This window comes from Giraffa tippelskirchi, chromosome 1, assembly GCF_054371585.1.
Source record: "Giraffa tippelskirchi isolate mGirTip1 chromosome 1, T2T-mGirTip1v1.2.pri, whole genome shotgun sequence".
NCBI lineage: Eukaryota > Metazoa > Chordata > Mammalia > Artiodactyla > Giraffidae > Giraffa > Giraffa tippelskirchi.
In genome coordinates, this window is record NC_137275.1 from 1,120,737 (window position 1) to 1,147,869 (window position 27,133).

The 27,133-nt window shown below is 59.4% G+C and overlaps 1 protein-coding gene and 1 long non-coding RNA gene across 5 annotated transcripts; one reads left to right on the forward strand and one right to left on the reverse strand.

Moving 5' to 3' along the window:
• LETM1 (leucine zipper and EF-hand containing transmembrane protein 1) lies at positions 1-24,949 on the reverse strand. 4 transcript variants are annotated; one of them, XM_081579056.1, is made up of 15 exons: positions 22,961-24,642; positions 22,725-22,798; positions 20,757-20,817; positions 15,546-15,957; positions 14,210-14,353; positions 13,552-13,689; positions 12,675-12,878; positions 8,276-8,395; positions 7,578-7,709; positions 7,186-7,344; positions 6,744-6,878; positions 3,394-3,528; positions 2,505-2,695; positions 1,108-1,246; positions 1-293 (listed from the first exon to the last, which is right to left on the reverse strand). In XM_081579056.1, the coding sequence occupies exons 3-15, from the start codon at positions 20,765-20,767 to the stop codon at positions 144-146; spliced, it is 2,070 nt and encodes a 689-aa protein (XP_081435182.1). In that variant the 5' UTR covers positions 20,768-20,817; positions 22,725-22,798; positions 22,961-24,642; the 3' UTR covers positions 1-143. The 4 variants fall into 4 exon arrangements, with proteins under 4 accessions (XP_081435182.1, XP_081435174.1, XP_081435163.1 ...); XM_081579048.1 differs by lacking the exons at positions 22,725-22,798; positions 22,961-24,642 and adding an exon at positions 24,691-24,949 and having other exon boundaries at positions 7,201-7,344; XM_081579037.1 differs by lacking the exons at positions 22,725-22,798; positions 22,961-24,642 and adding an exon at positions 24,691-24,949 and having other exon boundaries at positions 6,744-6,875.
• LOC145541781 (uncharacterized) lies at positions 24,326-27,027 on the forward strand. The gene is made up of 3 exons (XR_014079281.1): positions 24,326-25,513; positions 25,739-25,939; positions 26,440-27,027. It is a non-coding gene; the product is annotated as an uncharacterized LOC145541781 (long non-coding RNA).
• The last annotated feature ends 106 nt before the right edge of the window (positions 27,028-27,133 follow it).

Sequence of the window (27,133 nt, forward strand, 5' to 3'; positions counted from 1 at the left end):
TTAATTATGAAGTTTCTGATTTATTCCAGATAAAATATTAGATCCGTCACTAAGAATCACTTCAAAGCAATCAGCATCACGCCGGGACCACTGCGGCGGGAGAGGGTGCGTGGAGGCCCATGTGCCGGAGGGCCGGGCCGGCACTAGTTCTGCACCTCAGCCGCCTCCTTCTCTGCCTTCTCCTTGGCCTTCTCCTTCTCCTCCACCTTTTCCTCCTTCTCCAACGTGGCCACAATCTCGGCCACCTGGCTGGTGGAGATGTGGATGTCTTCTTTGTCCACCAGCTCGATGACCTGTGCACACGGGAGGGGACGTGGAGCTCAGGCAGCTCTGGCCCTCATGGCAGAGGCTCCCCTCAGAGCACAGGGGGTGGACGGGACGTGGCGACCGGCCACGCGGGACCTCAGCACCGCCCACAGCACTGTCTCACTGGGGGCTGCGGTCCTCCACCCGCCCTGGCCTTCTGAGGACCAGACCCCCTACCCCAAGGAGCCGATAGACTCCAGAGCGCAGGTCACACATGGCCAGGAGAGGGGCTCGGGGGACAGGAGGCCCGAGGTTGCAGGCCTGGGCGGGGCGCCAGCTGGGCCTCCCGGGATCCAGGGACGCAGGCAGGTGTGCTGCACAGCGCCAGAGGCTGCCAGGCCAGGCCCCGCGGGGTAGAGTGCTGTGAGCCCCGAGGAGCGCTGCGGGTAGCCCCTGCTGCCAGCAAGGTGAGGACGCTGGGCCGCGGCAGCTGGTGCTCTGGTAAGAGTCCCCCCTGGGCTGGAGACACAGGAGCCACAGAGACGCCGGAGCCCACGGGCTCCTGACCATGGTGGAGCCCCAGCCCCGGGCGCCGGGTGCCTCTCAGGCCTCAGGGGCCCCACGCCCGCCAGCTGCCCCCAGGGACGCTGACGGCCACACAGCTCCTCTCCAGGGCTGCACGCCCCAGCCGCCCCAACGCTGTGCTCCCCAGATCCAGCTGGGGCCCTACGGGGCGAGGAGAGGCCCCGCACCCAGGCCCCACTGCCTGCCCTCCCCTTTCTCCACGCGGTGTGTCGAGCGTGGGCGGGCCCGGCCCGGCCCAGGCCTCTCGGGAGTGGGCGCAGGCGGCCCCCGACCCACCTTGACGAGGTCGTCGATGTTGACCTTGCCGTCCTTGTTGTCATCCAGGGCCGAGGCCAGGCTCAGCAGCTTGCTCTCGGGAATGTGCTTGACCTGCTTCATGGCGCTGATGAGCTCGGAGACGCTGATCACAGTCTCCCTGGGGACACAGCCTGCATGTGGCACCTTACTCCCACGGGCCCACAGCTCAGACCTGAGCCAGTAGCCCTCCACCCAGGGCCCCCTCGCCTCATCAGCTGGGGACCCCCGGCCAGTGTGGACGTAGGGCAGAAGCCGCCACTCCAGTGTGGACACGGGGACAGAAGCCACCACTCCGCGTGGTCGCCCGTTGCACGCCCGGCCTGTCTGGGGTGATGAGGACAAGGGGCTCCTTAGGCCCGTCTGTGCCCAGGGCAGGGTGGCAGGGACCGGGAGGGGCCACACCGCCCTCTGACACGTGAAGGCAGGTGAGCCCACAGGGCACAGCAGGTTAACCTGAAGGGACACTGCCCTCATCTGGAGTTAGGGCCACTAAGCCAGGAAAGCAGAAGCTCCACCGCCGGGCCCCTGCCCCTGGAGACGTGGGTGCTCACAGTGCAGGGCCCGGCCCACAGGGGCCAGGAGAGTCAGCCGCTGCCGCCTGGTGGGCTTTCGTTCACCTGCAGGCACTCACAGGACGCTGCCCTGCCGCCCACCGACCCAGGCACCCAAGACGCACCGTGCAGAGCCGGCCCCCGCACGGGGGTCATGATTGCAGGGGCTCGGGAAGAGGGAGGAGGCAGGAGAGTGCACGATGGTCTGAGGACACAGGTGCCCAGCGGGGCTGAGGCTGGAGGGAGGGAGGAAGGCAGGGAGAGGCCGGGGGCGCTGAGACCCACGGAGTCTCTGGAAGAACCTGTGATGGTGGCCTGAGAGGGGCGGGTGCAGAGCGCAGGCAAACTGCCAGAGGCCTTCCCGACGTGGAGACAGCACCACACTGTGTGTCTGCACGCCTGTCTGCACGTGTGCGTGTCTGTCTGCACGTGTGCGCGTCTGCGCGTCTCAGTGTGCACTGTCTGCAAGTGTCTGCGTGTGTGCACGTGTCTGCACGTATGCCTGCGTGTGCACGTCTGCACGTGTGCACGTGTCTGCACGTGTGCGCGTGTCTGCACGTGTGTCTCAGTGTGTGCATGTGTCTGCACGTATGCCTGCGCGTGTGCAGTCTGCACGTGTGCACTGTGTGTGCACATGTGTCTGTGCGTGTGCATGCACGCAGTGTGCTAGGAAGACCTGACACAGGGCCGCTTCAGTGACAGCGTCATAAAGAAGCTGCAGCTGCTGCTAGATCAGAAGAAAGGGGTGGCTGGTGGGTACCCCTTGAGGTTGAGAATGGCACCGAGTCAGAGGCCCCGGGCCGGAGTCCAGGGCGCGGCACTCACCCCGCAGGCGCGTCCTCGCTGGCGGGGCCCAGCTTGCCTGCCTTCTGGTCAGCCTCCAGCTGCGCCAGCAAGCTGTCCATCTGCCCAATCATTTGCTGCACACGCTTGGTCAGCCTCTTGCTGGCTTTAGACTCTTCCACATACATTTCTTCGCCAGTCTTGGAAAGTTCCTTCTTGATCTCCTGTAAATCCTAATAAAGTTTAGTTGTAAAAAGATTGTCTTAGGACAAAAAGGAAACCTTAAGTTTACCTGGTAAAAGTAAGTGGGTCAGTCCAGACTACATCATGGAAGTGGAAAGGTCTGGGCTGTGCGTGGAGCAGACCCACTAACTCCAGCCACAAAGCTGCTCATTTATTCCTGTCCACCAAGCAGGTCTGCTCTCATCTTTGAAAACTCAAACGCGGTTTTTGTATCAAAGGAAATTCGGACTCTTTTCTGAACCCTGCCTGTCTTCCTAATGGATAAAAGAATCAAGGAATGGGAGTGTCTGCTTTCCCTACAAGCAAGCGTTACAGGGAGCAATGGGAGGTGACATGGGGATTAGAGGACCCACACAATGAGAGGACTGCCACAAGGAGGAGGAGAAAATGGCAAATTATTTTTACCGATCTCAAATTGAAAAAAAGCACTAGTATGTAAGGAAGGAAGAAGTCTCTTTTGGGAGACCACGAGCAAACGTGAGATCTCACAGACCCAGTGCCCAGGCTGCTCATCTGACGCCTGCATGCGTTTAGAAACTAAAAAGATGCACGCTTGTCACCTACAAGGGCGAACGGGCAGCACACCAGGGGGAAGTGACCCGCTGAAATGACGGGAGGAGCTGCTGAATAAGATTAACGTAAATTCAGTTTTTCCTCCAAAGACCTTCTGGCCACGGCCCCGCCCCACCTGGCTGTAGTCCTGGACGTCCTCCTTCAGCAGCTCCAGCTCCTCCTTCTCCTTCGTCAGGGATTTCTTCTGCTCCTTCAGTTTCGAGCACGCGTTGCTGAGGACATCGATCTCCTCTTGAGTTATTTCCTCTTCCTGGAAACCAAACAAACAGGCAAACCAAAAAAACCTAGGTGGAAGGGAGTAACGGGCTTCCCCGGAAGGGCTGGCCACTACTCTGTCCGAGCCGTGTGTCCGCGCAGGCGGCATCACCGCGCCGCGGTTCCCCCTCAACCCGAGGGTGCCTGTGCAGATGTGTCTGGCAGACACCAAGGGGGCCCTCACCACCCGACCGAGAAGCAACATCACCCCAAAAGTTTCCTCGTGCTCAGGAACCCCCACCCTGGGACTTCTGTCGTGACAGACTCATTGCTGGAACTCTGACAAACGGTGTCACACAGCTTGAGCTCCATCACCCTGAGATTCACCGTGACGGCGTGTTCCTTTAACCGCCACGCACACTTCCATCCGCCAGTACAAGGAACCTGCTCGCCCATCATCAAGGCTATTCTTTGTTGCTGTTCACTCAGTCGTGTCGGACCCTTTGTGACCCCGTGGACTGCAGCACACCAGGCCTCCCTGTCCATCACCAATTCCCACAGCTTACTCAAACTCACGTCCATTGAGTCAGTGATGCCATCCAACCATCTTATCCTCTGTCGTCCCCTTCTCCTCCCGCCTTCAATCTTTCCCAGCATCAGGATCTTTTCTAATGAGTCTAGAAAACATGGCTGGCCCCTTGAATTTCCACATACGTTAGAATAAGCCTGCCAATGTTAACAGCAAAGGATGCTGGGATTGTGGTGGTCTTGAACCCACAGATCAGCTAGGGAGAACTAACGCCTTACCAACATCAAGTCTTCATGTCTGGGAGTGCAGTGAAGCTCTCTCCTTACTGCTTTACTTTACCTCAAAAACAGTTTACAGCATCCTGTACAGGTCTTCACGCCTATCTCCAAATTTATCCCAAGTAGTTCACATTGGGGGTATGATCTATCTGTGATATGTTTCTGAACATTTCAACTTGGTTGTTCATCTCTAGGACTAAGAAGTACAGTGCAGCCTAGGTGCTCACGTCATCTGGGTACAGTCCACCTCCACGTGACTTCATGTCGTCTAACCATTCTGGCCAGACCCTCAGGCCGATGCGGAGCAGGCGGGGCGCGGACACCCCTGGCCGTCGGGGTCCTCTGATCAGGGGCTCCCCTCGCGGCTCTGAGATCAGAAGGCTCACTCCTACGTCAGCTGAGGACAGATGCTCAGTTCAGCCAAGTGCTTTCTGTACCTCTGCTGAGATGATCAGCCACGGTTTCACTCTTGAGTCTGTTAATGTGCTCATGACACTATTTCTGTATTCCTTAGACAAACCCCACCAGATCATGATGCATTTTCTAACTTAACTATTCGTTCATGTTAATCCTTATTTATGAACATTTGTTAACCATTTTGACTGCACTGGGTCTTCACTGCCACGTGCAGACCTTCTCTGCTTGCGGTGGCTTCTCACGGCACAGAGCACAGGCCCCAGAGCATGTGGGTTTCAGCAGTGGCGGTTCGCGGGCTGAGCATGTGAGACCTCCCGAACCAGGGAGGAATCGTGCCCCCAGCACGGGCAGGCGGACTCTTGACCACTGACCACCAGGACAGCCGGTCACGACGCACCATCCTTCTTACAGAACAGCCGCACCTCACTTCCTGGAGTTCGCAGAGAACCACTCTGCTCAGGACAGATCCCTCCTGCAGCTGCCTCTGACCCCCCTGGTGTGGCCTTGGGAGACACTCATCTCAGGGTACTCCTTCTCTTCAGCTTCCTGCCAAGAGTGTGTGCGGCACGGGAAGGACTTCTTCCCTCCGTGTGGACCCATCAGCACCCATTGCCCAGAAGCCTTTCCCAGTGGCGAGGTTTTCAGCGACACAGTTCCCTGGAGCTACTCAGGTTCTCTGTCCCTGCAGACGGCCAACACCCCAAGACCCCTGCACTGCAGACAGGGAGTGGCGCTGTCCTGCTCTCTGAGGCATCTTTCTCGTGAACCGAGGTTCTCTGTTCGAAGTTTTGTGTGCTTCCTGCGAAGTCACCCCTGGCAGCCCTTAGTTCACAAGCCCTCCTGGGAGTTGGAACGTCCTTCTCTGTCTCAGTCCTTAACCCACTGGCAGCGGGACGCCTCTCTCTCCACGAAGACAGCCAATCATCCCGGCCCGAGCGCAGACTGATGAGCCCTTCCGCCAGGCTGCGCTCTGTGGACCCGACCAGACCCCAGCCTCTGTTCTGCTTCCCGCCTCAGCCCCAAGCTGCCTTCAAAATGACCCTGGTTCCCCGGTCCCTGACCCTTCCCAGGTCTCCTTTCTAGCCGAGGTCAGCCCAGGCTCCCAGGAGCCTCTTTCCTCGAGCCTCACGTTGGTGACACGGAGCGCTGGCCTTCATCTGTCTTCAGGGCCATCACCGGGAGCAGCAGAGCCCACTGGGCATATCCCAGGCTACGCCAGCCCCCGTCCACCACTGCCCCCCAAAGCCGCACCTGCAGACACAGCTCACTTCAGCAGGACCCCCACACAGACGCTTCACGCTTTCTCTTCTCACGTGAACAGCTTTTCTCCACCCCGTGCCCCATCACGGGCCCTTCCTATCCACCAGCCTGGAGGGCTCGCGTTCTCCGGCTCCTCCCTGAGGCCCTGCAGTGGGCCTTTCCCCTCCACCTCCGATGACCGCACGCTGCTCCTCGGGGCTCCACATCCTCAGACGGCATCCACCTGGCCCTCGGCACACCTCACGAAGCCCAGCCCCACCCAGGCGCTGACAGGCGCGACCTCACAGGGGCCCCCATCTCACGACTCGCTGAGAACCCCTGCATGTAACCTGCCGCTCTGCTTCCTCTCTCCTACTCCAGTTACCGACAACGCTGCACCTGCCGGTGAGCATGTCCTCCACCCAGCGCCTTCAAAAACTGCTCCGCCCGCCACGCCCCTGTACCAAGGCCCGCCGGGCAGTGGGGGCATCCCCGAGTGTGGGTCACAGCAGGATGGCGAGGCTGCCAGAAGCGAGCACCTGGCCACACAGCACATCGGAAGGTGGCAGCACGGTGGGCCTCTGCAAGGACCACACCAGTGTCCCTGCTGGGCGTCCTGCCCAAGGAACACAGGGCTGAGCCAAGGCCGGGCTGCCTCCCCTCCGGGCTCGCTCTCCAAGCCCCACGACCGTCCACCGTCACCCTCCGCAGCCAGGCTGCAGCCGTCTGGGCCCCGCATCCTCGGGAGCCCCTGGAGCTGCTGGCGTCGGGCGGCTGCACACCGCTCCCTCTGGCGAGCGCCGTTACCTTCAAGCCTTCCAGGACGGGCGCGCTGTCCTTCAGGACCTCGGAAGGGAGGGTCACAGCAGGCTCTTCCAGCTGCAGCTCAGCCACCGGCCTCCCTGGGGCGCCTTCGTCCACCACCTCGGGCTCCGCTTCCTTCTGAAACGCAAGGCGGCTGCAGGCTCAGCACCCCCCGCGGGACTGTGGCCTTCTGGGGCGTCCACAGAGGCAGACATGCCGCTGGCCGGAAGGCCCGCTCCATGAGGGTCAAGGTCTGCGGAGCCTGGCCAGCCGGCAACAGGCCCACCTCCACAAGGCTCCCCCGCAGGACCCTCCAAGCCGGCGCCGTGCGGGGTGAGGTGCACTCACGCCACTCCTCCTCCAGGCACCAGCGTCCACAGGGCCTCGAGCCCAGGCTGGCAGTGTTGGCTCCGCCCCCTACCCGTGCCCGCCCCGTCCCGCTCACCGCTGCCTGGGCCACCGCTGCCTGGGTCTTCCTCTGCAGCTCCTTCTCGCGCTGCTCCTGCTGGATAGCCGCCTCCTCCTGCAGCGTGGCCTCCAGCTTCGCCTTGTTGTCCACCTGCTCGCCCTCCAGCTCGGCCACCTTCACCTGGGCTTCCTTCGCCTTCAGGGAGGGGAGCCGGTGAGCGTCCCCCAACCTGGGCAAGGCATTCCCACCAGTGCAGCCCCGGAGCCCAGCCAGCATCTCCGGGCGTCACCCCCTCTGGGCCTGCTTCCCAAGGAGGAGGACCCCCAGGGCCACCTTCCCACGTCCCGCAGGGCCCTCAGGGGAGGAAGGACAGACGAGAGAGAGTTGGGGGTGTCTCCCCGAGCAGTGAGGGGCCCGGCCGCACGCACCACGCTCTCCGGGAGGGTCTGCAGGGTGGACTTGAGCTGGTCGGCAGGCGACAGGGTCTCGGGAAGGTACATGGCCCGAGACAGGATGAGCAGCGACGTCGGGATCTCCTGATGCAGGTGCAGCTCCAGCCACTGTGGGCGGGAGGTCGAGACCCGGGCTCCCCTCTGGCCCAGCCGCCCACAGGACCCGGCCGAACCCTCCCCTGCTCTGGGTTGCATCAGAGAGGGGAGGGGGTGCGGGCTGGCAGTGACTACCACAGCAGTGCCTGAGTGGGCCCCATCACCCGAGCGAGCTCTCAAGCCCCACAAGGGGTCTATCGCTGCCACGCTCACACCCGCTGCTGCTCAGTCCTGTGAGCAGCAGACGCCCTGCGGCGAGGCCGCAGAAACTGGGAAACACTGAGCAGGACGAGACGCCAGGGGCTGCTGAGAGCAGGGCCTTCAGAGGTCGGGCTGGCCTGGGTCCCACTGGCCTACACCCCGGCCTCACCTGAGGGACACGCAAGAATCTCACAGGAAGCTGGCCTGGCCCTCAGGCATCCTCACAAGAGCAGGCGGAGCGGCAAGAAAGACTCCAGCGGCGACCCAGAGCCCGTGAAGGTGCCCAGGGCCCTGCCCAGGGGCACACAGGCCCCACCCAGGCGGGTGCAGAGCCGCGGGGGCCTCTGGCCAGGATGGAAGGGCCATGCCCTACGCACCTGCTTCAGCTGGTCCCGCAGGCGGTCTTCTGTGACGCCCAGGGCCCTCATGCCTCGCGCCCGACACGCTGCCTGCAGCTCCTTGACGTTCAGGCTGTCCACACCCTCTTCGGCGATCAGCTGTCAAAGGGAGAAGCCGGTGACCTCCGGAGGGCTCACCCTCCTGAGGGAGGATCTGTGCTGTCTGCAGGCACACACTAGTCTAAGCATGTGATTAGAATCTTCCTAACACACTCCGCCAAACACAAGATAAATGCCCCCCCACCCACCCAAGGCACCAGTTCCAAGTTTGCAGGGACCAGACCGTCTGACAGAAGGCAGGGACCTCAGGGTCAACGGCCAGGACCCACCCTGGGATGAAGGCCTTCCACCAGGCCCAAGCCCCGCCCTGTCTGAACCCCACAGTCCTCCTGTCGTACCCCCTCCATGGCCAGCGTCCTCTGTGTTCCCAGGACAGGAGAGGAAGGACGGGACTGGGGTGACTGCACTCAAGATGCCTCCTGATCCTCCCTGTGCAGCCCAAGGCCACAGTGACCCGAGTGGGAAGCACACAGGAGTCCTCGACGCAGAGGACACGGCACTGGGGTGTCGAGGAGCCTGCGCAGGGATGAGGGACGGGAGAGAACGAAGGGCAACAGCGCCACCTGCTCCAATGACCCTGGGAGGGGGAGACACCCGCCACCTGTCAACCCGGGGCCGGCTGCAGTACCACGCGCGGGGGCGCGTCACATCTGACGACGAGTGGTCTCAGGGCAGGGCCGGGAGGTGATGCTGAGCTGGGCTCACGAGGACCTCACAAGGCCCCTTCGGACACAGCTGCCCCAGCCGCCCCTGCCACCCCCGCCGCCTCTGGGCATGCGTCTGCTCTGCCCTTGGCCGTCCGCACGCTGCAGAAGCTTCCGGGATGCTCTGGAGACCCACGCAGCTCCTGTGTCGGTGAGCACACCGCACCCACAACGGCCCTGCTCCCGCCACTCGCCCAGGGGAGGACGTCTAGCCTGTCTCCAGCGCTGAGTGGTTATGAGACGCAGCGTGATGACTCCCCCTGCCCATCCTCTAGCAGCGTCCGTAGCCCCTCTGCGCTCACCCCCTGCGCTTCCCAGCGCATCGCCAGCCAGGTCCTTCTCCAGGGGCTGCTCTGATGGCAGGATGCAATCACCTCATCACGAGGTGACCTGCAGGGCCTCACCCCATCCACCCGCGCCTGCTGAGCTCGTCCCAACACCACCCCGGACACGGAGTCCATCTCTGCTTCCACCGTGGCACCTCACTTCACGAGGACGACTCGCCAGCAGGAGCGAAGCCTGTCGCTTGTGACACACAGTTGCTTCCTGGTGCTTCATCACAAGCTCGGTTTTCCTTCATCTGAGAACATCCTGATTTCCCCCTCGTCCCAGCTTTTTCTACATTTTTAAATTTTATTTTTGCTGAATACAGGACTGAGTTGACAGTTCCTTTTTTTTTTTCAGCACACAAAAAAACACTTTCCAGTTCCTCCTGGCCTCCAGCCTTCTGACAAGAAATGCACTCTCATTCAAACTGTCCTGCAGTATCTCTCATTACTTTCAAAATTATTTGTCTTTCAAGTTTGTTCATCTGATTCTGTCTTCGTGTGGATTTCTGTGGGTACATCCTGTCTGAGATTCACTTGGTTTAAGTCTGTAGATTTATGTCTTTTACTGAATCTGGGAAGTGGCCAATGGTCAACATGACCCACTCTATCTGTCCACTCAGCGCTGGCACTCACCAACTGCCTTCTTTCACTCACTGAGGCCTTCCTCCTGGTTCTTAGCAAGAGGAGTGGTTTTTAGGAGGCTGGACACTCTGGGTTTGGGGCTACGAGGTCCTGGCACTCTCGCCTTCTGTCCCAGAGGGCTCCCTCCTACAGCATCTGGTGGGGGTGTGACATCCCACGTTCACAAGGCGTGTAACGGACAGTCTGGCATCTACCGATCCAAACTAATAGCCAAAGTTGTTTACATCGCCCCTGTGGACTGGCTTTCCTGGGTGTGTGCAAATCGTATTTCAAACTCTCCAACCACAAACGCTGACCTCTGTTTCACTTCCTGCCCAATCAGAAACGCCTCCAGCTGACCACTCCCACCGCACCAGGGATAAAGGTTCCCGCCTCCCCTCACTTCCTAGTCCCCGTTTCTGGGAGCTACGAGCATGAGGTCCCTCCAGCGGCCATGAGCTCTCCGTGACGTCACTCAGTCGTGCCCGTAAATGGCATCCTGGGCACGCTCTGGAACAGGTGTGATGTGGCCTCCACTGAGGCCGGGGGAGAGGCTCTTCTGACTGCTGGACCAGGTGGGTGGACTCTGTGCCCGTTAGCATGCTCGTTGGCTGGGAGGCGCAGGAGAGCCTCCTCACTGGCCCCTCCTGATGCCACTCTAGCAGGGAGGTGGGCGAGCGTCTTGGGCCTGAGGACGGGGGCAAAGGTCGGGCCCCCGCAGGTCTACTCCGACAGCACAGAGGATGGGGTGGGGGGACGAGCCAGCCTTCGCAGACTCACTGACAGCAGCCCTGCTGTCCCGGCCCCCACCGACCAGCACTGTGGGGGGTCAGGGTGGGGGGACGCTGCTTCCTGTGGCGTCTGGCTGGAGCAGAGCAGCCACTCTCGGATGCCTTCTGTCTAGCTAGGTGACCCTTTCCTTTGGTCAGAGGGTGGGCTTTTGAAGTCTGTTCTCATCAGTGATTTTCGGCTTCTTCAGGCCCAAGACTGGATCTCTGAGGCACGAAGACCTCCCGTGTCATTCCTGGGGTCTCAGGGGCTTCTCCCTGCTTTCCAGACTTCTTATGCATGTTTTCACCTCATGTCAGGAGGAAAATATGCCCCGTCTACTTCTTAACAGCAGAGATCTGGCCACCCCCCACCTCCCAGGAATCCCAGCACTGAGGTCAGGCCACCTGTTCAACGTCACACAACAGCGAGTGGCCAGGACCCAACCAAGGCTGCCTGCCTTCAGGCCGCCTGCTCCCAGGTGGGGCAGCCACACGGCAGGCTTTCCACAGAGGGGAAACACGACGTCTCTTCACGGCTATGAAATGCGGTACTGACCTGCTTCCGGAGAACAAGACGGACAGTTTTATCTGAAAACGGGAATCTCAGAGGATGGATTTAAGAGTGATCAGATCAAGAGGAAGAGAGAGTAGGTAACCAGATGTACTGGGGGGGTGGGGGTGGTATTTAGCAAGACGATGGAAAACACCAGAACCAGGAAACAGGAGCACAGACACACCACCTCGGGACGTTACTGTGAAACTGCTAAATGCAAACAAAATCTGAGGTGCTGCAGAGAAAGACAGCCGTCTTCAGAGGACAGTAACAGCCCTGGCGGCTGACAGGCACTCAGCAGCATCTTTAAACGTGAAAAAGACCCACGAGCCCTGGGTCCTCTGCCCAGCAACACCCTGCAGGAGGGAGGCTAATACAGAGGCGACTTCCTCAAGGCCCACTTCCTCAAGTGGAGGAAATGGCCTGGGGGGAAGCAGGCAGGAAGGCACAGGGTCAGGAGGGTAAACACGTGGCGGTGCAGAGACATCAGCTCGGGCGCAAAAACGCAGGCCGTGCACGCAAGGCAGAGGGCGAGTGCGGCGGCGACCCCGCGAGGCCCCAGCACGCGTGTGGCGGGAAAGCATCTACTCTGCTAGACTCCTGCGCTCAGGGTGGCTGTAAACTCTATAGAAACAGCTCAAGTAGTAAGTAAATAACAAGCTAAGAGAAAGAAGACACAAGAGTAAATACCTAATTACTGCCAAAGAAGGCAAGGAAAGAGATTAAGTGGAATGGAAAATAGGCAGGACAAACAGGAACAGAGTACGGGCTAAACACCCCAGCTGTGAGACAAGAGGTCATCCGCGCAGATTAGAACAGCAGCAAGCACACACGGCAGATGTAAGGACGGGGAGCCTGTAAGTAAAACAGCAGCAAAGCTGGCTCAGCTCTCACAAACCAGACACCACAGACCGAAGGCCGAAGGCGCACGGGAGAGGACGCGGGGCACCGCACCTCAAGAACTCTCCCCGAGAGACGCACACTCGAGGCACGCTGCAGGCCAGCAGGGGCGGCAACCAGGTCGTGGTCAGGACCTGCTTTTGACTTCCTGCCCTTTACCTGGGAGGCCCCAGTTCTAGGTCACTATTTCTATAGGATCTATCAAAGATCTGGGGCAAGATCCACATTAAAAGGTATTGATTAGAATGCTCTTTAGACATGCACAAGATCAGTTAAAGTAACAGTTAATAAACTACAACACACCCGTATAATGAAACGTTAGGCCGCCGTAAAATCCACCTTCTCAGTGACTACTTCCTACCATGGAGATGGGCTGTCACAGCAGCTGAACATCGTGTGATCCCAGCACAGCCCCCCAGCAGAGCCTGGACGCGCGCCCACCTTGTCGTCCGCCTTGATGGAGCGCAGCCTCATGGTGAGCTGGAAGCGCAGGAAGTTGTTGGTGCCGATGGACTGCAGCTCCAGCAGCTTGCACAGCGCCACCAGCTGCGGGCGTGTGAGGTTGTCCAGGGTCAGCTCGTCCTCAAACAACTTGGAAAAACGCATGATTTCCTCGTTGCTGGGTCTCTCCCCCGTCTCTCGGATCTGCAGGAGCCATCCTAAGGGTCACTACCAGCAGGCTGTGTGTCCCCCAGCACCCCCACAACTGGGTGGGTTGTGCCCCACAACTCCCAGGCACACGCCTCAGGTCAGAAAACAAAGCAGAAGGGCGGCTCCACGCTCAGGAGCCCCCACAGGGCGCGGCCCCTGGGACCCACACCCGAGTGCTGACAGGCTGGGCTCCTGCGAGCAGGGCGCCATGCAGCACGGGCAGCCGGTCCCTGGACCTCGCACGCTGGGCCGGCAGGCAGAGGTGGCCGGCAGGGAGGAGCCGGGGCCTCTCCATGTGGGGCAGAAGGCCTGCCTCCCTCCCCTACTCGGGACATGGCCAAGGGGCGGTCTGTCCCCTCCCCCCCAGCCCAGGCCCCGCCTGTCACACCTGTGGGCCCTCGGTTCCTCCCCCAGGGCTTCTGCAGTCTGGAGACCCAGACGAGGCTGGTGGACGGCAGTGCACACCCTCGGGACAGCAGTGTGGTCTCCACAGGCTGGGGCGGACCAGTTACATCCCTCCAGCACCTGCCCTGAACCCCGCCCTCATCGTGCCCAGCGAAAGAGGGGGAAAGGAGCCAAGGAGCGCCCCCGGAGAAGGCAGGGGCCCCAGCCTCTAGCCAGCTCCGGGGACCACAGGCCAAGATTTGGGAACAAAGCATCACAGCACCTTCTGGAAGAACACGGAGAAGTCTTTGGTGGCACTCCCTTTGGCAGCCTTGTTCTTCAGGGCCATCTCCTCGATGGTGTCCTGAAGGAACTTGGCCAGCTCCAGCTTGACCCGCAGCTCCTTCTTCAGCCTCTCCTCCTGTGAGGTCCAAGAGGGCACTGCATCCCAGCCCCCACCCGCCACCTCCTGGATGGCGCAGCCCCAGCAACAAGCGCACACGCCCCCGGCCCAGCCTCCCAGATGCCTCCTGACAGTGCTTCCTCCACCAACGAGTTGTCTGTTCCAAAACTTTCTAGCTCATGACTTAGGAAATTCTGTGTGACACCCCCTCCCCCCGAAGGGACCCACAAATTCAATAAAGAGCCAGCCAGTAAAGCTTTTCAGACCCTGTGGGCCGAGCCATGGGAAACACGAAGGCCATCAGACAATACACATACAACGGGGCACGCGTGTCCCCAAAAGGCCTTACTGACCAGGGTGGGCGGGGCCAGCGTGGGCCTCAGTTGGCCAACCCTACCCTAGACCCGTGCCATCCCCCACGAATGGGTCTTGATCTCTAGCTTGGGGAACACTGCTCTAGAGAAGCTGTAACCCATGACACACTTAAACAATGCAGCTCTGTAACTACTTCAAGCTGGGTCTGGAACAGGCCGGTCACCTTGCTGGACTGGGTCTCGAACGTGGATGGCAGCATGTTGGGGAAGAGCTTCACGGCGACGGGCAGCAGGAACTCCATGAAGGGCACCACCACGAAGACCAGGAAGGGCACCAGGCGGAAGAGGTCAGCGCAGATGCGGAGGAACTGGACGGGCAGAGGGCCGAGGGTGACTGGGGAGCACATCTTCTCACAACCGCTGGGGGAGCGGCAGTGGGCCTTCCCTGGGAGCAGACAGGGCTCCACAGGCACCCCAGGGGCCAAACCATGGGGTTTCAGAAAAGCTGGGGGGGGGGGGTTTCCCCTGGCAGGCCAGTGGTTAGGACTCCTCGCTCCCACGGCAGGGGACATGGGTCAGATCCCTGGCTATGGATCTAAGATTACCCATGCTGTGTGGGGCAGGGCCAAAAGATTTTAAAAAAGGAAAAGAAAAGCTGGATGGGAGCTAACTCTGTGTGAGAAGTGGCACCCATCACTGGCAGCTGCTGCGAGTGGGCCAGCCCAGGGCTTCAGCAGCTGCCCCTGGCCTGGCGGAGAGCTGGACAAGACCATGCCCTGAGGACTGGCCCTCAGCAAGGCCCCAAGGAAGGCTGCAGCCACAGCTCGTACTCCACACGCTGACGAAAATCAACTGTTTCTCTATACTCTCAATAAACAAATGGAGACTGAAGTTTTTAAAATTCCATTTACCTACAATAGACAAAATATGGAAGCAACCCAAATGTCAATGGATGGATGAATGAACAAAATTGTGGTCTATCCACACGATGGAAGGTTATTCAGCCTTAAAAAGGAAGGAGATTCTGACATCTGTCACAATTAGGGTGAGCCTCGAGGACAGTCTGCCCAGTGAAACAAGCCAGTCACAAAGGACAGACCCTCTGTGATTCCACTGATATGAGGTCCCTAGAGGAGTCAGATTAAGACACAGGAAGTAGAACGGTGGGGCCAGAGGCTGGGGGCCAGACGGGGAGCTGTTGTTTACTGCAGGCAGTTTCAGCTAAGGAAGAGATGAAAAGAGTTCTGGTGGGACCGACTTCACCACAATGTGAATGGACTTAATGCCACAGATTGTTTATTAAAAATGGTTAAAAATAAACTTAGGGTGCATGTTTTGCTACAAAGAGAAATTCCATTTAAATTTCATGAAAAAACATGGACCCACACACGACTGTGGAGGAGACTGGGAAAAGCCCCGTTCAACCCCCCACGTGCTCCCCAGGAGTGGCCCCCCCGTTTATTCTCCGGCACAGGTGGGCTTAGTACGCCGTGGCCCCAGCCCCGGTCAGCTGTGCTGCCAGAGCCGGGTCCCTTGGGGCGGTATGGACGCGCCCATTACCTGCCTGCGCTCGCGGCGGGTCAGGCTGTGGCCGTGGAGGACGCGCCAGAGCATGCGCGCGGCGATCTTGGTGTCGATCCAGAGCAGCCGGAAGCCGTGGTAGTAATGCTTCAGCTCGTCCAGGACTCGCTGCCCCAGGGGCTTCCTCACCGCTGCCTGTGTGGGCGGGCTGTACACGGGGCCGCCTTCCTCCAGCTTCTTGTTCTTGTCCTTGAGGGACCGGAGAGACTTCTCCACCACGGAGTCTTCGTGCAGCGGGCGCGACCAGTGCCAGCAGCGCACAGGGAGGAGCCTCGGCCCCGCGAGCACCGCGCCCACGCGCTTGGGCCTCAGCGTCCAGCAGCCCAGGGGGTCGCCACGGAAGGAAAGGTACAGGGGGTGGACGGGAGTGCAGCCGCCAAACGGAAGAGGCCTTGGGGAGGGAGAAAAGAAGCCCGCGGTAAGGCGCCAGCCGCCTGCCATGATCGCCCAGTGGCCCCGTCGCACCTTCCAGCCAACTGTCTGGACAGGAGGGACAGACTCCCGGCCCCTTCCTGACAGGGAGCCACTCCCACCGTCAGAGGTGAAGGAGCCGCTCACAGAGGTCTTGTGGGAGGCCAGGGAGGCTGGCCGGTGCCCACAGCCTCAAAGGAGCAGGTCAGACACAAACAACCAGCAAAGGCTCAACCCCCAGACCAGACGGACCCAGCCTCCAGGTGGGGCCCCCAGGCCAGCGCTTTCCCCTAACAGGAGAGTTTCTACCAAGACCTATGGCTCCTGAGCAAGTTCTGAAATTTAGAGAGAATGTTCCAGTCAAGAGTGTCCCGGACCCGTCCATCAGCTGACCAAAGGCCTTTGTGCAGGACAAACCTGCAGAGTAAAGCCCGGCGCCCAGGCCCACCTCTCCTCCCACACCGGCCTCCCTCGGCCAGGCCCAGGCCTGTGCCCGGCGGACACCCCCCAGGGCGGGCTCTGCCCTGAGCTTCCTAGGGCCCCTGACCTGTGGGGCCACCCCCTGTGCTTGCCCTCTCAAATCCTCACATGCGGACCACCTCCCACTGGACCACTGGCTCCAGGAGGCCCAGCGAGGAGTGGGTGAGCTGCCCGCACACCTCAGCACCCTCTTCACTGGCACACGTCAGGCCTGCAGGGCACCTGAACCTGCGGCAGCAAGGAAAACCAGCGAGCTCCTCCAGCGCCGCAGCTGTGCCCTTGGGGTCTGCCTGCAGACGGCCACCATGCGAGGAGGGTCGCTTGCTGCAGCCTGAGTCTCTAGAGCCTGCACCGGGCACTCCCCAGCTCTCAGTGCCCATCCAGACCTAGCACGGCCCAAGGTCTGGGCACAACCAAGAGGTCCTCCTCCAGTGGCAGAAGGCCACTCGGAATCCATCGCTGAAACAAAATGTACTTGCACAGCTCTCCTTCGGTGTTTCACGTCTTCGTACCTCACCTGTCCCTTAGAGACCGCTCCCTCTCACACCCAAGTCCACCCTGGGGTGGCCAGAGGCCCAGCGATAGGGCTGTTTGTTGCCGGCACACCCCAGCTTCTTCCCACCTGTCTGGTCATCTCTGTGCACCTAGTCTGCTGCCAGCAGCGAGGACTCAGGGTCTGAGCAGCCGGGCCCAGGTCAAACTGCAGTGCTGACTGCCACGTGACCTGGGACACACAGCCTCCCTGCTTTGTGAGTGTCCCTTGGGGATGAACCCCAAACAGCTTCTCGGGCACGCCTGGGGCTGAGACGCCGCCAGTCGGGGTGGAGGAAGCTCTGCTCTTGCATGCAGGAACACTGGATGGCCGCCTTGGCTCTGGCCAGCTGGGCAGGGATGGCTGCCGGCCTCTCTTTTGTCCCAAGCCCTTGCTTCTGCCTTAAAGGGCCAGGTCGGTCCTGTCCCACCAGTCCCTCAGCCCTGCCTTGTCCCGAGTCCCAATGGCTGGAGAACGGCCTCGCCCAGAGCCCAGCAGGGCCCCCGTCCACACCTCTGGGCCTCAGCCTCAGCCCTCCCAGCAGGAGGTGACCACATCCACCCAGAAAGGTGCCTTACCTCCTGTCTTCACCAAGCTTAATTATCCACTTTTCCAACTCCATTACCGGGAAAGCGAGCGCCTTCCACGAGGTGTGACGTCAGTGACAAGGGGCAGCCAAGAGGCAAAGACAGAGACCCAGGAAGGCAGACCCAGCAGAGAGCCCAGGGTGTATCGGGAGAGGGCCCAGGAACCTGGCCGCCTTCAGGCACGTTAGAGAGGTTAATCGTCTAGCCAGGGAGATCTAGCTGCTTTCAAAAAGTACAAACTATATAATTTATCATTAAAAAAATCTCCATCAAAACGAAACTAACCTGGGCACCGCTGCCTCTTGGCGGGCAAAGGGCGGCCCCCGCTCTCCCAGCTGCCAGGGCCCAGGCGTCTGTGTCCTGGAAGCACCGGCCCCCTAGCTGTGCGGACCCAGGACCCCAGCGCCCACCCCAGGACCTGCAGCCTTTCTTTTCCTTCTCTCTTTTGGGATAAACCATCTTCAGAGAGAGTGAGTGTGTGTGTGTACACACCACTCTAGGTGAAAGCAACGTCTCAACAGGAGACACATGTTGCTGGAGGAGGCCCTGCCCATCTGCCCTGAGGACACAGACCTGCGTCCACCTCAGCCCAGCACCCGGCCATCACCTTCCGGAGCGAAGCAGGGCTGCCAGAGCGTCCCCGCGCCAGAGGCGTCCGCCACAGGGACCCAACCTGTGTCAAGCCACGACTTGACTCCGTACACACCTGCCAACCCAGGGGTGAGCACACCAAGACAGCGGCCTGAGGTCGGGCCAGGTGGGTGCCAACCCTCCATGTGCCCCCTCAGCACCTCAGAGCAAACAGGAAACGGAAGGCAGGATGGAGCAACAGGCACTATGACCCAGGAGGTGTCCCCAAAGTACAGGTGCCCAGGGACCCGAGGGGACCCCACCATCGCCCGCAGAACAACGTGCCCGTGGGCCGGTTCCCCGGGACTGCTGCCCACAACATCCACTGGAGGCTTGGAGGCCACAGAACAGCCCTGTGAGGGCACTTTAACTTTCTAAACACTGTGAACTTACATGCTACAGTTGCTGTTTTCTGCTGTCATGATAATGCATGAATGACTACAGCTCTCTGATAACAGACCTGGCTACCAAGATTTAAAAAAAACTACAACAGAAGCAAATGCATTGGGAAGGAAAAGACAAAAAAAAAAATCACTTTGCACTTGGCGATTAACTACCAGATGAGCTAAAAACAACTCACAGAGCTGTGTGAGGTTGCCACACAGGAGACCACACCCAAGTGAGTGACATACACGCTACCAACAATCATCGAGACAGGTAACACAGAGGGAGCCCCCGCACCCCCAAATGGAGCACAGCTGGGAACTGCCACAAAGGCCGTGCACTCTGCCTACGCAAAGAGCACAACACATCCCTTTCCCAAAGAGAGAAAGTCTTTAATAAATAAAGCTTAATAAAGTTAATGTTCCCAAGTGATGTTACAGGTTTAATGACATTCCAGTTACAATCCTCAAAGACCAGTTCAGAACTGAACTCATTCAGAAGTTTGTCTGCAAGGCTGTGGAGAAGAGGAGTCACCAGGTGCGGACTCTCCCCGCCCAAGGGTGGCAGGCGCACCAGCCCCAGGAGCGTGGGGGTCGTGACCCGAGGCACTGCCCCCCCACCCGGGCTGGTCCAGAGCAGCGAGGCCAGGCCACACGCGGCGCTGACCTGTCTGGCAGTCACTATCTTAAAACCAACGACTTCATGCCAAAACCCGACCGCTCACCCTGCGGGACCACACCCTGCACAGCAATCCCCAGGTCACCTCACTGGGCCCCCAGCCCCCGGAATGCCGGCCGCAGGTTAGAGGTCCCTGAGAACTCTGACATCCACAAGGTTTCACTTCAGCGAGAGCAGAGAGGTTCTAGGCTCGTATGCGAATGCCTCCACATCATAAAGAGACTTAATGGCGACAGAGTCTGGGGACTGTCAGGAGAGAAGCCTAATTAAATCAAAGCCCAGAGCTGGCTGGGAGCACCCCGGCAGCAGGAGGGGCCGGCAGGGGCTACTGCAGGGAGGGGCTTTTGAAAACACTTCGTCACGTCCCCATCACACACTGCACATGCACCCCCGCCCCTCCACGAAGGAGTCGCTCTCGGGCAGAGAGGCTGAGCCAGCTCCTCATTCTAGCGCTTGATGTTAAAACCAAAAACTGAAAATACGCTTACACACACTTTTGATTTAACAGCCAAGCGTGTACAACTTGTGCAGTCTTTGTTTTAGGGAATTAAATCTGTCACGGGAAGCACCCTCCAGGAGTTTCAGAGCCAAGAGGAGGCAACAAATCAACAAGAGAAACCAAAGCACCCCAAGCTCCAGGAACAAGGGCTCGTAAGAGGCTGGACACTCGCACACAAGAAGGATCGTGGGTGTCCACTCCAGGCACCAGGGCAGGTGGACGTGAACGCCCCGCCACACAGGTGAGGGTAAGGAGACCAAGTCTGGGGTGCGGGCAGGGGCGATGGCAGACAGGGAGAGCGCAGCAGCCCCGCAGGAAACACGTCTGTAGGTGACGGCAAACGGAGAAGCCTGGGGGATGCACTCCCTCCAGGAAGCCCTCCAGCCTCTCAGCAGTACCACAGGCCTCCCACCACACTCCAGATCCGTCCCCGGAACCAGTAGGGAAAGCCCCATGATCAAGCCACAGGGTCCTCTGGGAAGGACCGAGCGTGGTGTGAGGGAGGGCCTGTCCGTGCGCTCACACGAGAAGCCCCTGGAAACAGCAGCTGCGTGAGGGTGGAGGAGACTCAACAACTGTGCAGACAGCACTGCAAGCACTCTACGCAGACACAAGGGACTTCCTCTGGTCCAGGGGCTAAGGCGCCACGCTCCCAACGCGGGGGCCCGGGTTCAATCCTTGTCAGGGAACTAAATCCCACATGCCGCAACTAAGACTCAGCACAGCCTCATAAATTAATTAAACTAAAAAAAAAAAGACCAGACTAATATACCAAAAAGGCTAATAATACCTGTAACAGGTACTGAGATTATGAGTGTTTATTTCCCAAATATTCACTAAAATATGTGGTTACATACATCAAAATGAAAAGATACAGCTTTAAAAGAACAAAGTAGGATATACCACCTACATAAGCCAAGAATCACAACACCTGAGCGCTTTCAAGCTGCCATGTTTAAACAGGCAGAAAGTGACGTTCATTTACTCACACATAGCTCATCAGCCCCACAGCGCTGGCACCACTGAGACAGGCCGGATCCCCAGCAGGACCTGCGACAAAAACAGAAAAAACAAAGTCAGTCTCAAACAGTGTCTTTATGCAGCCATCTCTTCCTTCTGTGGAGCAAGCTTCTGGAAGCCCACTCTGAGTATTGTGAGGTAACGGCTCTGCCCTGACTGGAATGCAGTGTCTTCGTAGCATCCCTGACTGAACACAACCTAGCTAAGGGACCAGACTTTGGTGGCCGTGGGTCCAGGGAGCCTGGGCCTTCAGGTCTCCCCAGGTGGGACCACCCCAACTCACTCCAGCTGCCTCTGGTGGAAGAGGCAGGGCACACTGACCCCCAACAGGCAGACAGCTGCACAGAGAAAGCAAGGTCAGGTCAGTTCAGTTCTGTCGCTCAGTCGTGTCTGACTCTTTGCAACACCATGGACTGCAGCACGCCAGGCTTCCCTGTCCATCACCAACTCCCGGAGTTTACTTAAACTCATGTCCATCAAGCCAGTGATGCCATCCAACCATCTCATCCTTTGTCATCCCCTTCTCCTGCCCTCAATCTTTCCCAGCGTCAAAGTCTTTTCCAGTGAGTCAGCTCTTCACATCAGGTGGCCAAAGTATTGGTGTTTCAACTTCAGCATCAGTCCTTCCAGTGAATATTCAGGACTGATTTCCTTTAGGATGGACTGGTTGGATTTCCTTGCAGTCCAAGGGACTCTCAAGAGTCTTTTCCAACACCACAGTTCAAAAGCATCAATTCTTCAGCGCTCAGCTTTCTTTATAGTTCAACTCTCATATCCATACATGACCGCTGGAAAAACTATAGCCTTGACTAGATGGCAAGAGCCCCATCTAAATGACCCAATACCCTCCATGCCCATCTGAAGGGTGGGGGTTATGAGAATGTCCAGGAAAACCCAAACCAAGAGAAACCGTTTCTTGGATAAACCATGTTGATGAACGCACAGCACATTTTTAGGATTCTGATATACTTCTAACGCTTTCTCTAACTCTGGTTCCCAAGCCCTCACTCCAGTCGAGGAGGCGGACCCATCTACTTTGTCTCTCAAACAGAAGCCTCCCCCCAACCTTGCAACAACCAGACCAGCTGCCACAGCACCCAGCGCCCCCCACCCTGCCAGCCCCTTCCCCTGCTCTCCCCACTCCGAAGCCTTCAGAGTAAACTCAGAGTGGGCTCCAGGCTCTGCAGGAGGTTGCCGGGCCACTCCGTCCTCCTGAGGGTCCTTCTGTGGTCTCTTTCGCAACACCCACCCTCCACCTCTGACCCCTACCGGGTCTCCTACAACTCAATTCTACTTTAACTCCCCAGAGTGAGTGCAGACCCACAGGTGAAGGGCTCGGTCCCACAAGACTGTCACCACTTCAAATGCCAGTTGCAAGTGGGGTCTGCAGGCTACCCACACTTATGCCAACTATAAATTCAGGAGTTCCCATGATCCCTTCAGTTTTGATAATTTGCTAGAATGCCCCCCAGAGCCCAGGAAAGTACAAGCCAACACCGCGGTTTATTATAAAGGATACAGATGAACAACCAGGTGGAAAGGAATATAGTGTGATATCTGGGAGAGTCCTTGGGTACAGGAGCTCTTGTCCCCATTGCCTGGCAGGCACCCCCAGCCCCAAAGCTCCCCAAGCCTCCCGTTCCCGAGTCCCCATCTTCAGGGCCTAGGGATTATCAATTACACCCTTGGTCACTGGCAACTGAACTCCATCTCCAGATCCCTCCCCTCCTTGTGGGTCTGGAAGGTCCCACCCTTTAATCACAGGTGAGTAGCTAGCACAAACTCCGGTGTGTGGGAAAGGGGCTCATTATGAATAGCAATAGCAAAAGATCTGGTTATCATTCAAGAAACTCCTAGGGTTTCAGCGGCTCTGCCAGGAACCCAGGATGGGGAAAAGATACCAAACTCATTTCTTCCTATCCCACACCTTTATTCACCTGGCTTCCAGGAACCACGTTCTCTGGGTTCTCCCTGCTAAGCTCCAGCAGGATCCTCCGCAGGCACTCCGAACCTGAACACACGTGGGTACACGAGGCCCTTAGGTCCGACGGGCACCTCATACACAACAGCTCCAAGAACTCCCGGCTTCCCAGCCCGCTCCCTTGTTTCAATAATGGCAGGAGGCCAGGCCTTCTGTCTCACACCCAGTCCTTGGTAAATCGGGTCAGCTCACCTCTGCAAGTCCCAGCCGACTCCCAAGTCCATGCCACACACGGCAACTTCCTCCCAAAGAGCACAGTGTGCAAAAGGGCAGGATTAACTCTACAGTAGACTCCACTTCAGCCCGCTGATCAAGGTCAGCGGGCCATGGTAAGTCCTGCTGCAGGAGGCACCCTAGATGGAAGTGATGAGGACACACTTCACCTCCGGGATCTTCCTCCCCAAAACCCTGAACCTCAGTCTAACCATGAGAAAAACATCAGACAAATCCCAACAGGTGGGCATCCTACAATATATCTGACCAGACCTTCTCAAAACTGTCAAGGAAAGTCTGAGGAACCATTACAGCCAAGAGACCAAGAAGAAATTGTGACTAAATGTGATGGGGTGTCCTGGATGGGGTCCTGGGACAAAAATAAAGGACATCAGAATAAACTATGTGCAAAATAAGGGAAACCTGAATACCTATGTATTGTGTAATACTGTGGGTCTACTAATTATGACAAGACCCAAACTGATGTAAGATGTTAACGGGGGATGTGTGCTCCAGAAACAGGCTGCTCCGAGCTCAGCTGAGAGCATCATTTCAAGGTTCTGGGACTGGCTCCCTACAGTCCAGCCCTGGGTCCTGACCACCTCTCAGCCCCTTCCTGTCTTAGTTACTATGGGAAACACTTGTGTTCCTGGAATGATTCAAGCACAAAACAAATTCAGCTAACTTTTAAACTGTAAACATGCTACAGAAATGTGCGTGGCCAAAATATCTTTACCACCATCCTTAAGAAGCAAGAAAAGAGAGAGAGCGCCATGAGAGCAGAGGAGAGGACTACAAGCTGGACTGAGCAGCCAGACTGTGGGTTCACAGAAGAGTGCTCGCTGCAGCTCCACACCCTTCTCCTGGCTCCAAAGGTCTAAGCAGCTGATCAGCCATCAGTGTCAAAAACCACAAGAACCATGCTTTCTAGCGTGCCTTTACAAAAGGTAAATATCTTGAAACATGTAATTTTACTTGAGAATCTCAATCTCATTGGACAAAATAAGCAACAAACTGAGAAAGGGTAATATAAAAAGAGACACGGAGAGCGGGTCAGTGCAGGCGCCCTACATGTGGGCTCCCGAGAGCCCGGACTCAGGTGTGGTCTCCGGGTCCCAGCTACCGTCTCTGAGGCTCCAGGGACAACGAGACCTGCCTGAGGCCATACAGAAAGGGCCTGGGACCCTGCACGACGCCCATGTGGAGCGCCATAAGGGTATCGGTCCCACGGACGTCCCGCAGGACGGGTACCAGTGCCCGCCGTGCCCCCGCCATCTCTGCAGCCCCGAACGCGGCCCGAGGGCAAGACTGTGCTCGCGAGCGAGCGCCAGGTGCGCCGGGCTCGACCACGAAGGGGGAGCGCCGACACCGCCCCAGGCTGGCTGTCAGCACGCTCTCTTCAAAACTTTCGCGACGCAGCGGCCGGTGGCCGGGCGACTAAGGTCACGGCGCGAATGAGTCACGGGCCCGCTCCCGCCCGCACCCACGGCCCGGGCGCTCCCCACCCCCGGGACGAACGGCCGGCCAGGGCAGGGCGGACGGGCGAGGCCGCGCAAGGCCCCCCCAGGCGGGACCCCGGCTCTGGGCTGGGTCCGAGCGCCGCGACCCGCCCCGTCTGAGGGGGCGGCCGGCCCCGCGGCCCTCCGCGGCCCGCCCATCCCGGCCCCCGGCCCCGGCCCCGCGCCGTCGGCCGAGCGCCGGCCGCTTACCCCTCGGCGCGGCGGCGCGGGGCGGCGGGAGGCGAGCGGGCCCGCGGCCGCGACAACTCCTCAGTAAGATGGACGCCATGTGCCCGGCGCGCTGGCCGCCCGGCCTCCTCCTGCTGCGGCGGCGGCTCCTCTCCGGCCCGCGGCGCCTCGGCCCGCCTGCAGACGGTTGAGGGCGTCGGTTGGCGGCAGGCGGCGGGCGTTCAGCTCAAGGACCCGGCGCCGGCAGCAGCCATGTCCCGGCATCTACGTCCGGCGGCGCGGGGCGGGGCGGCCGGGTCGCCGCTCCCATTGGGCCCCTCGGGCGCCCGGCGTCGGCCAGCTGAGGGGCGGGCCCGCGCGGCCGCGGACTGCTGGTCCCGGCGCGCCCCGCGGCCGGCTGCCCCTGCGGCGCGCTGCATTCTGGGCCGGCCGCCCGGCCTCGCGCGCTGGTGGGCCGCGGCGCACGCGCGCTGCGCCGGTCCCCGTCTGCGCCGCCGCGGCGGCAGCGCGGGTGTGAGGTGGCCGTGCGGCGGGAGCGGTCTATGCAGCGTTGCGTGGCACCTCCCTCCCGGGCCTCTGGGGACGGGCCCCGCCGGGGGCCGAGGGGGCGTCGGCGGCCGGGCCGGTGCGGCTGAGCCCCCTGCTCGGGCTCGGCCCAGTCCGGGTTGTCGCACGCCACACCGAGGGCCCCGGCTTCGGGGCGGCGCCCTTGGTACGCGGGTCCACCCCGCCGGCTGCTCACGCGCCTGCTCCCGGGCGGCAGAGACTGCGCACCTCCGACCTTTGTGCCCCGCCTCCCCTTCCCCACAGAGGCGGTCAGCTGGTCGTCGTGGGGGTCGAGGAGGTGATGCAAGAAAAGCAGGCTAGGGGCCGTGGGGGTCGGCGGCTCCCGGGGCCCAGGGGTGGCCTCCCCAGCCGGTCACTCCCACCGGCCTGCATCTCAGCCCCTCCCCTGGAGGCCCCCCCCCCGCTCCCCACCCCACCCCCAGCCTCTGCCTGTCTCAGACCCTCCTCCGCCTGGAAGATCTTTCCAGTCCTCGCCACCTCTGCCTGCCTATCTTGTTCGCAGAGGTAACCCCAGGGCACTGCTTGGCGAAGTCCTGCGCTTTGCAACAGTGCGCAGCTGTTCTCCGCGGTGCAGGAGCGTGGGACACCTGATCGAAGCCGGCGCCCCAGTCTTCAGCAGCTGCTGGAATGGCAGTCTCTCCAGGAGGCTCCCGCAACACTCAGCCCTCACTGTCAGGAGGAAATAGCTTGCCAGAACTGCCAGGTGCTGGGCCAAACTGGCCTCAGTCCCCACCTCAGGTGGGAGAGGGTGATGCTTGTCAGTGCAGGGCACTTTGAAGATGTCATGAAATGCCCATATTGGCCCTGGGTGGTGAGTGCTATGGCCTTAAAATACAGGCTTAATCTAAGCTCATAGATACTTGAAACCCAGGCCGCACCCCGACCCCTCACCCCCTTGCCAACAATCCATAAAGCCGCGTTCCTACCCGTGCCTCAGGATGGGGAGGGGAGAAGGGGGTCACAAGGAAGGATGGTCCTACCCCCTCCCTGCCAACCGAGGGCTGGGCCCGAGGCGGGGCCAGGAGGCCCGCAGAGTTGGACAGGCCTGGCCTTTTAACTCTCAAAGGGCAGGAGTACGGCTTGCCTTAGTGCTAGGAACTGACACTGGCCCTGAGCTTCTGAGGGCTCTGCCCCAAAGCTGTCCCCCCTCTGTTGAGAGGCAGAGGGGGTGAGAGTCACAGCTGCTCCTTGGTAATGCTTCAGGGTTCCAGCTGGCCTGAGACCAGGCGGAGCAGGAGGCAGCGACCAGCCAATGGGCACAAGAGTCAGTTTGCAGGACTTGGAACAGCAACGCTGCCCCCTGCACTTGGGATGACACCCTTGGCCCCCCCAGGTGGAGTGGAAAGGAGAAAACCAAAACGAGGGTCGTCAAGAGGTGTGGGGGGGCCGTGTCTGGGGCCTCTGGGCACCATCTCTGATGCTGTGTGCAAACTGGGCAGGGTACAGTGTTAGAGAAACTCGTTTTTCAACTATCAATAGCTTTATTGGGTTTCCTGATTAGGAAGAATGTATGCTCCCTGCAGCCATTTCAAGTTGATAAAAACAAGTACAAACTAACAGAAACGTGGCATCCTGGTGGCCGCTGGCAACACCCTTGGTGCCACATGAAGGCTGCCTTCCTGCCCTGCCTCTCCCTGCCGCAGTCCAAGAATGCAGAAGCGTGCTGCAGTGAGCTTTAAAATCGAGCTCTTTCTGCCTTTTTCTTTTTTCTCTTTTGGAGGGTTTCCCTTTTTCCTGTTCTCTGTGCGCCCCACAAACTGTACATAAACTTCCATAGCCGCTGCACATTTACACAAGTGTCATTTGTGTAAATTTACACAACCTTCTTAGACAAGTGACAGCTGAAAGAAACAAGGTGGGACATCCAGGAAGCACACCTCCACCTTAGGGAGATTAG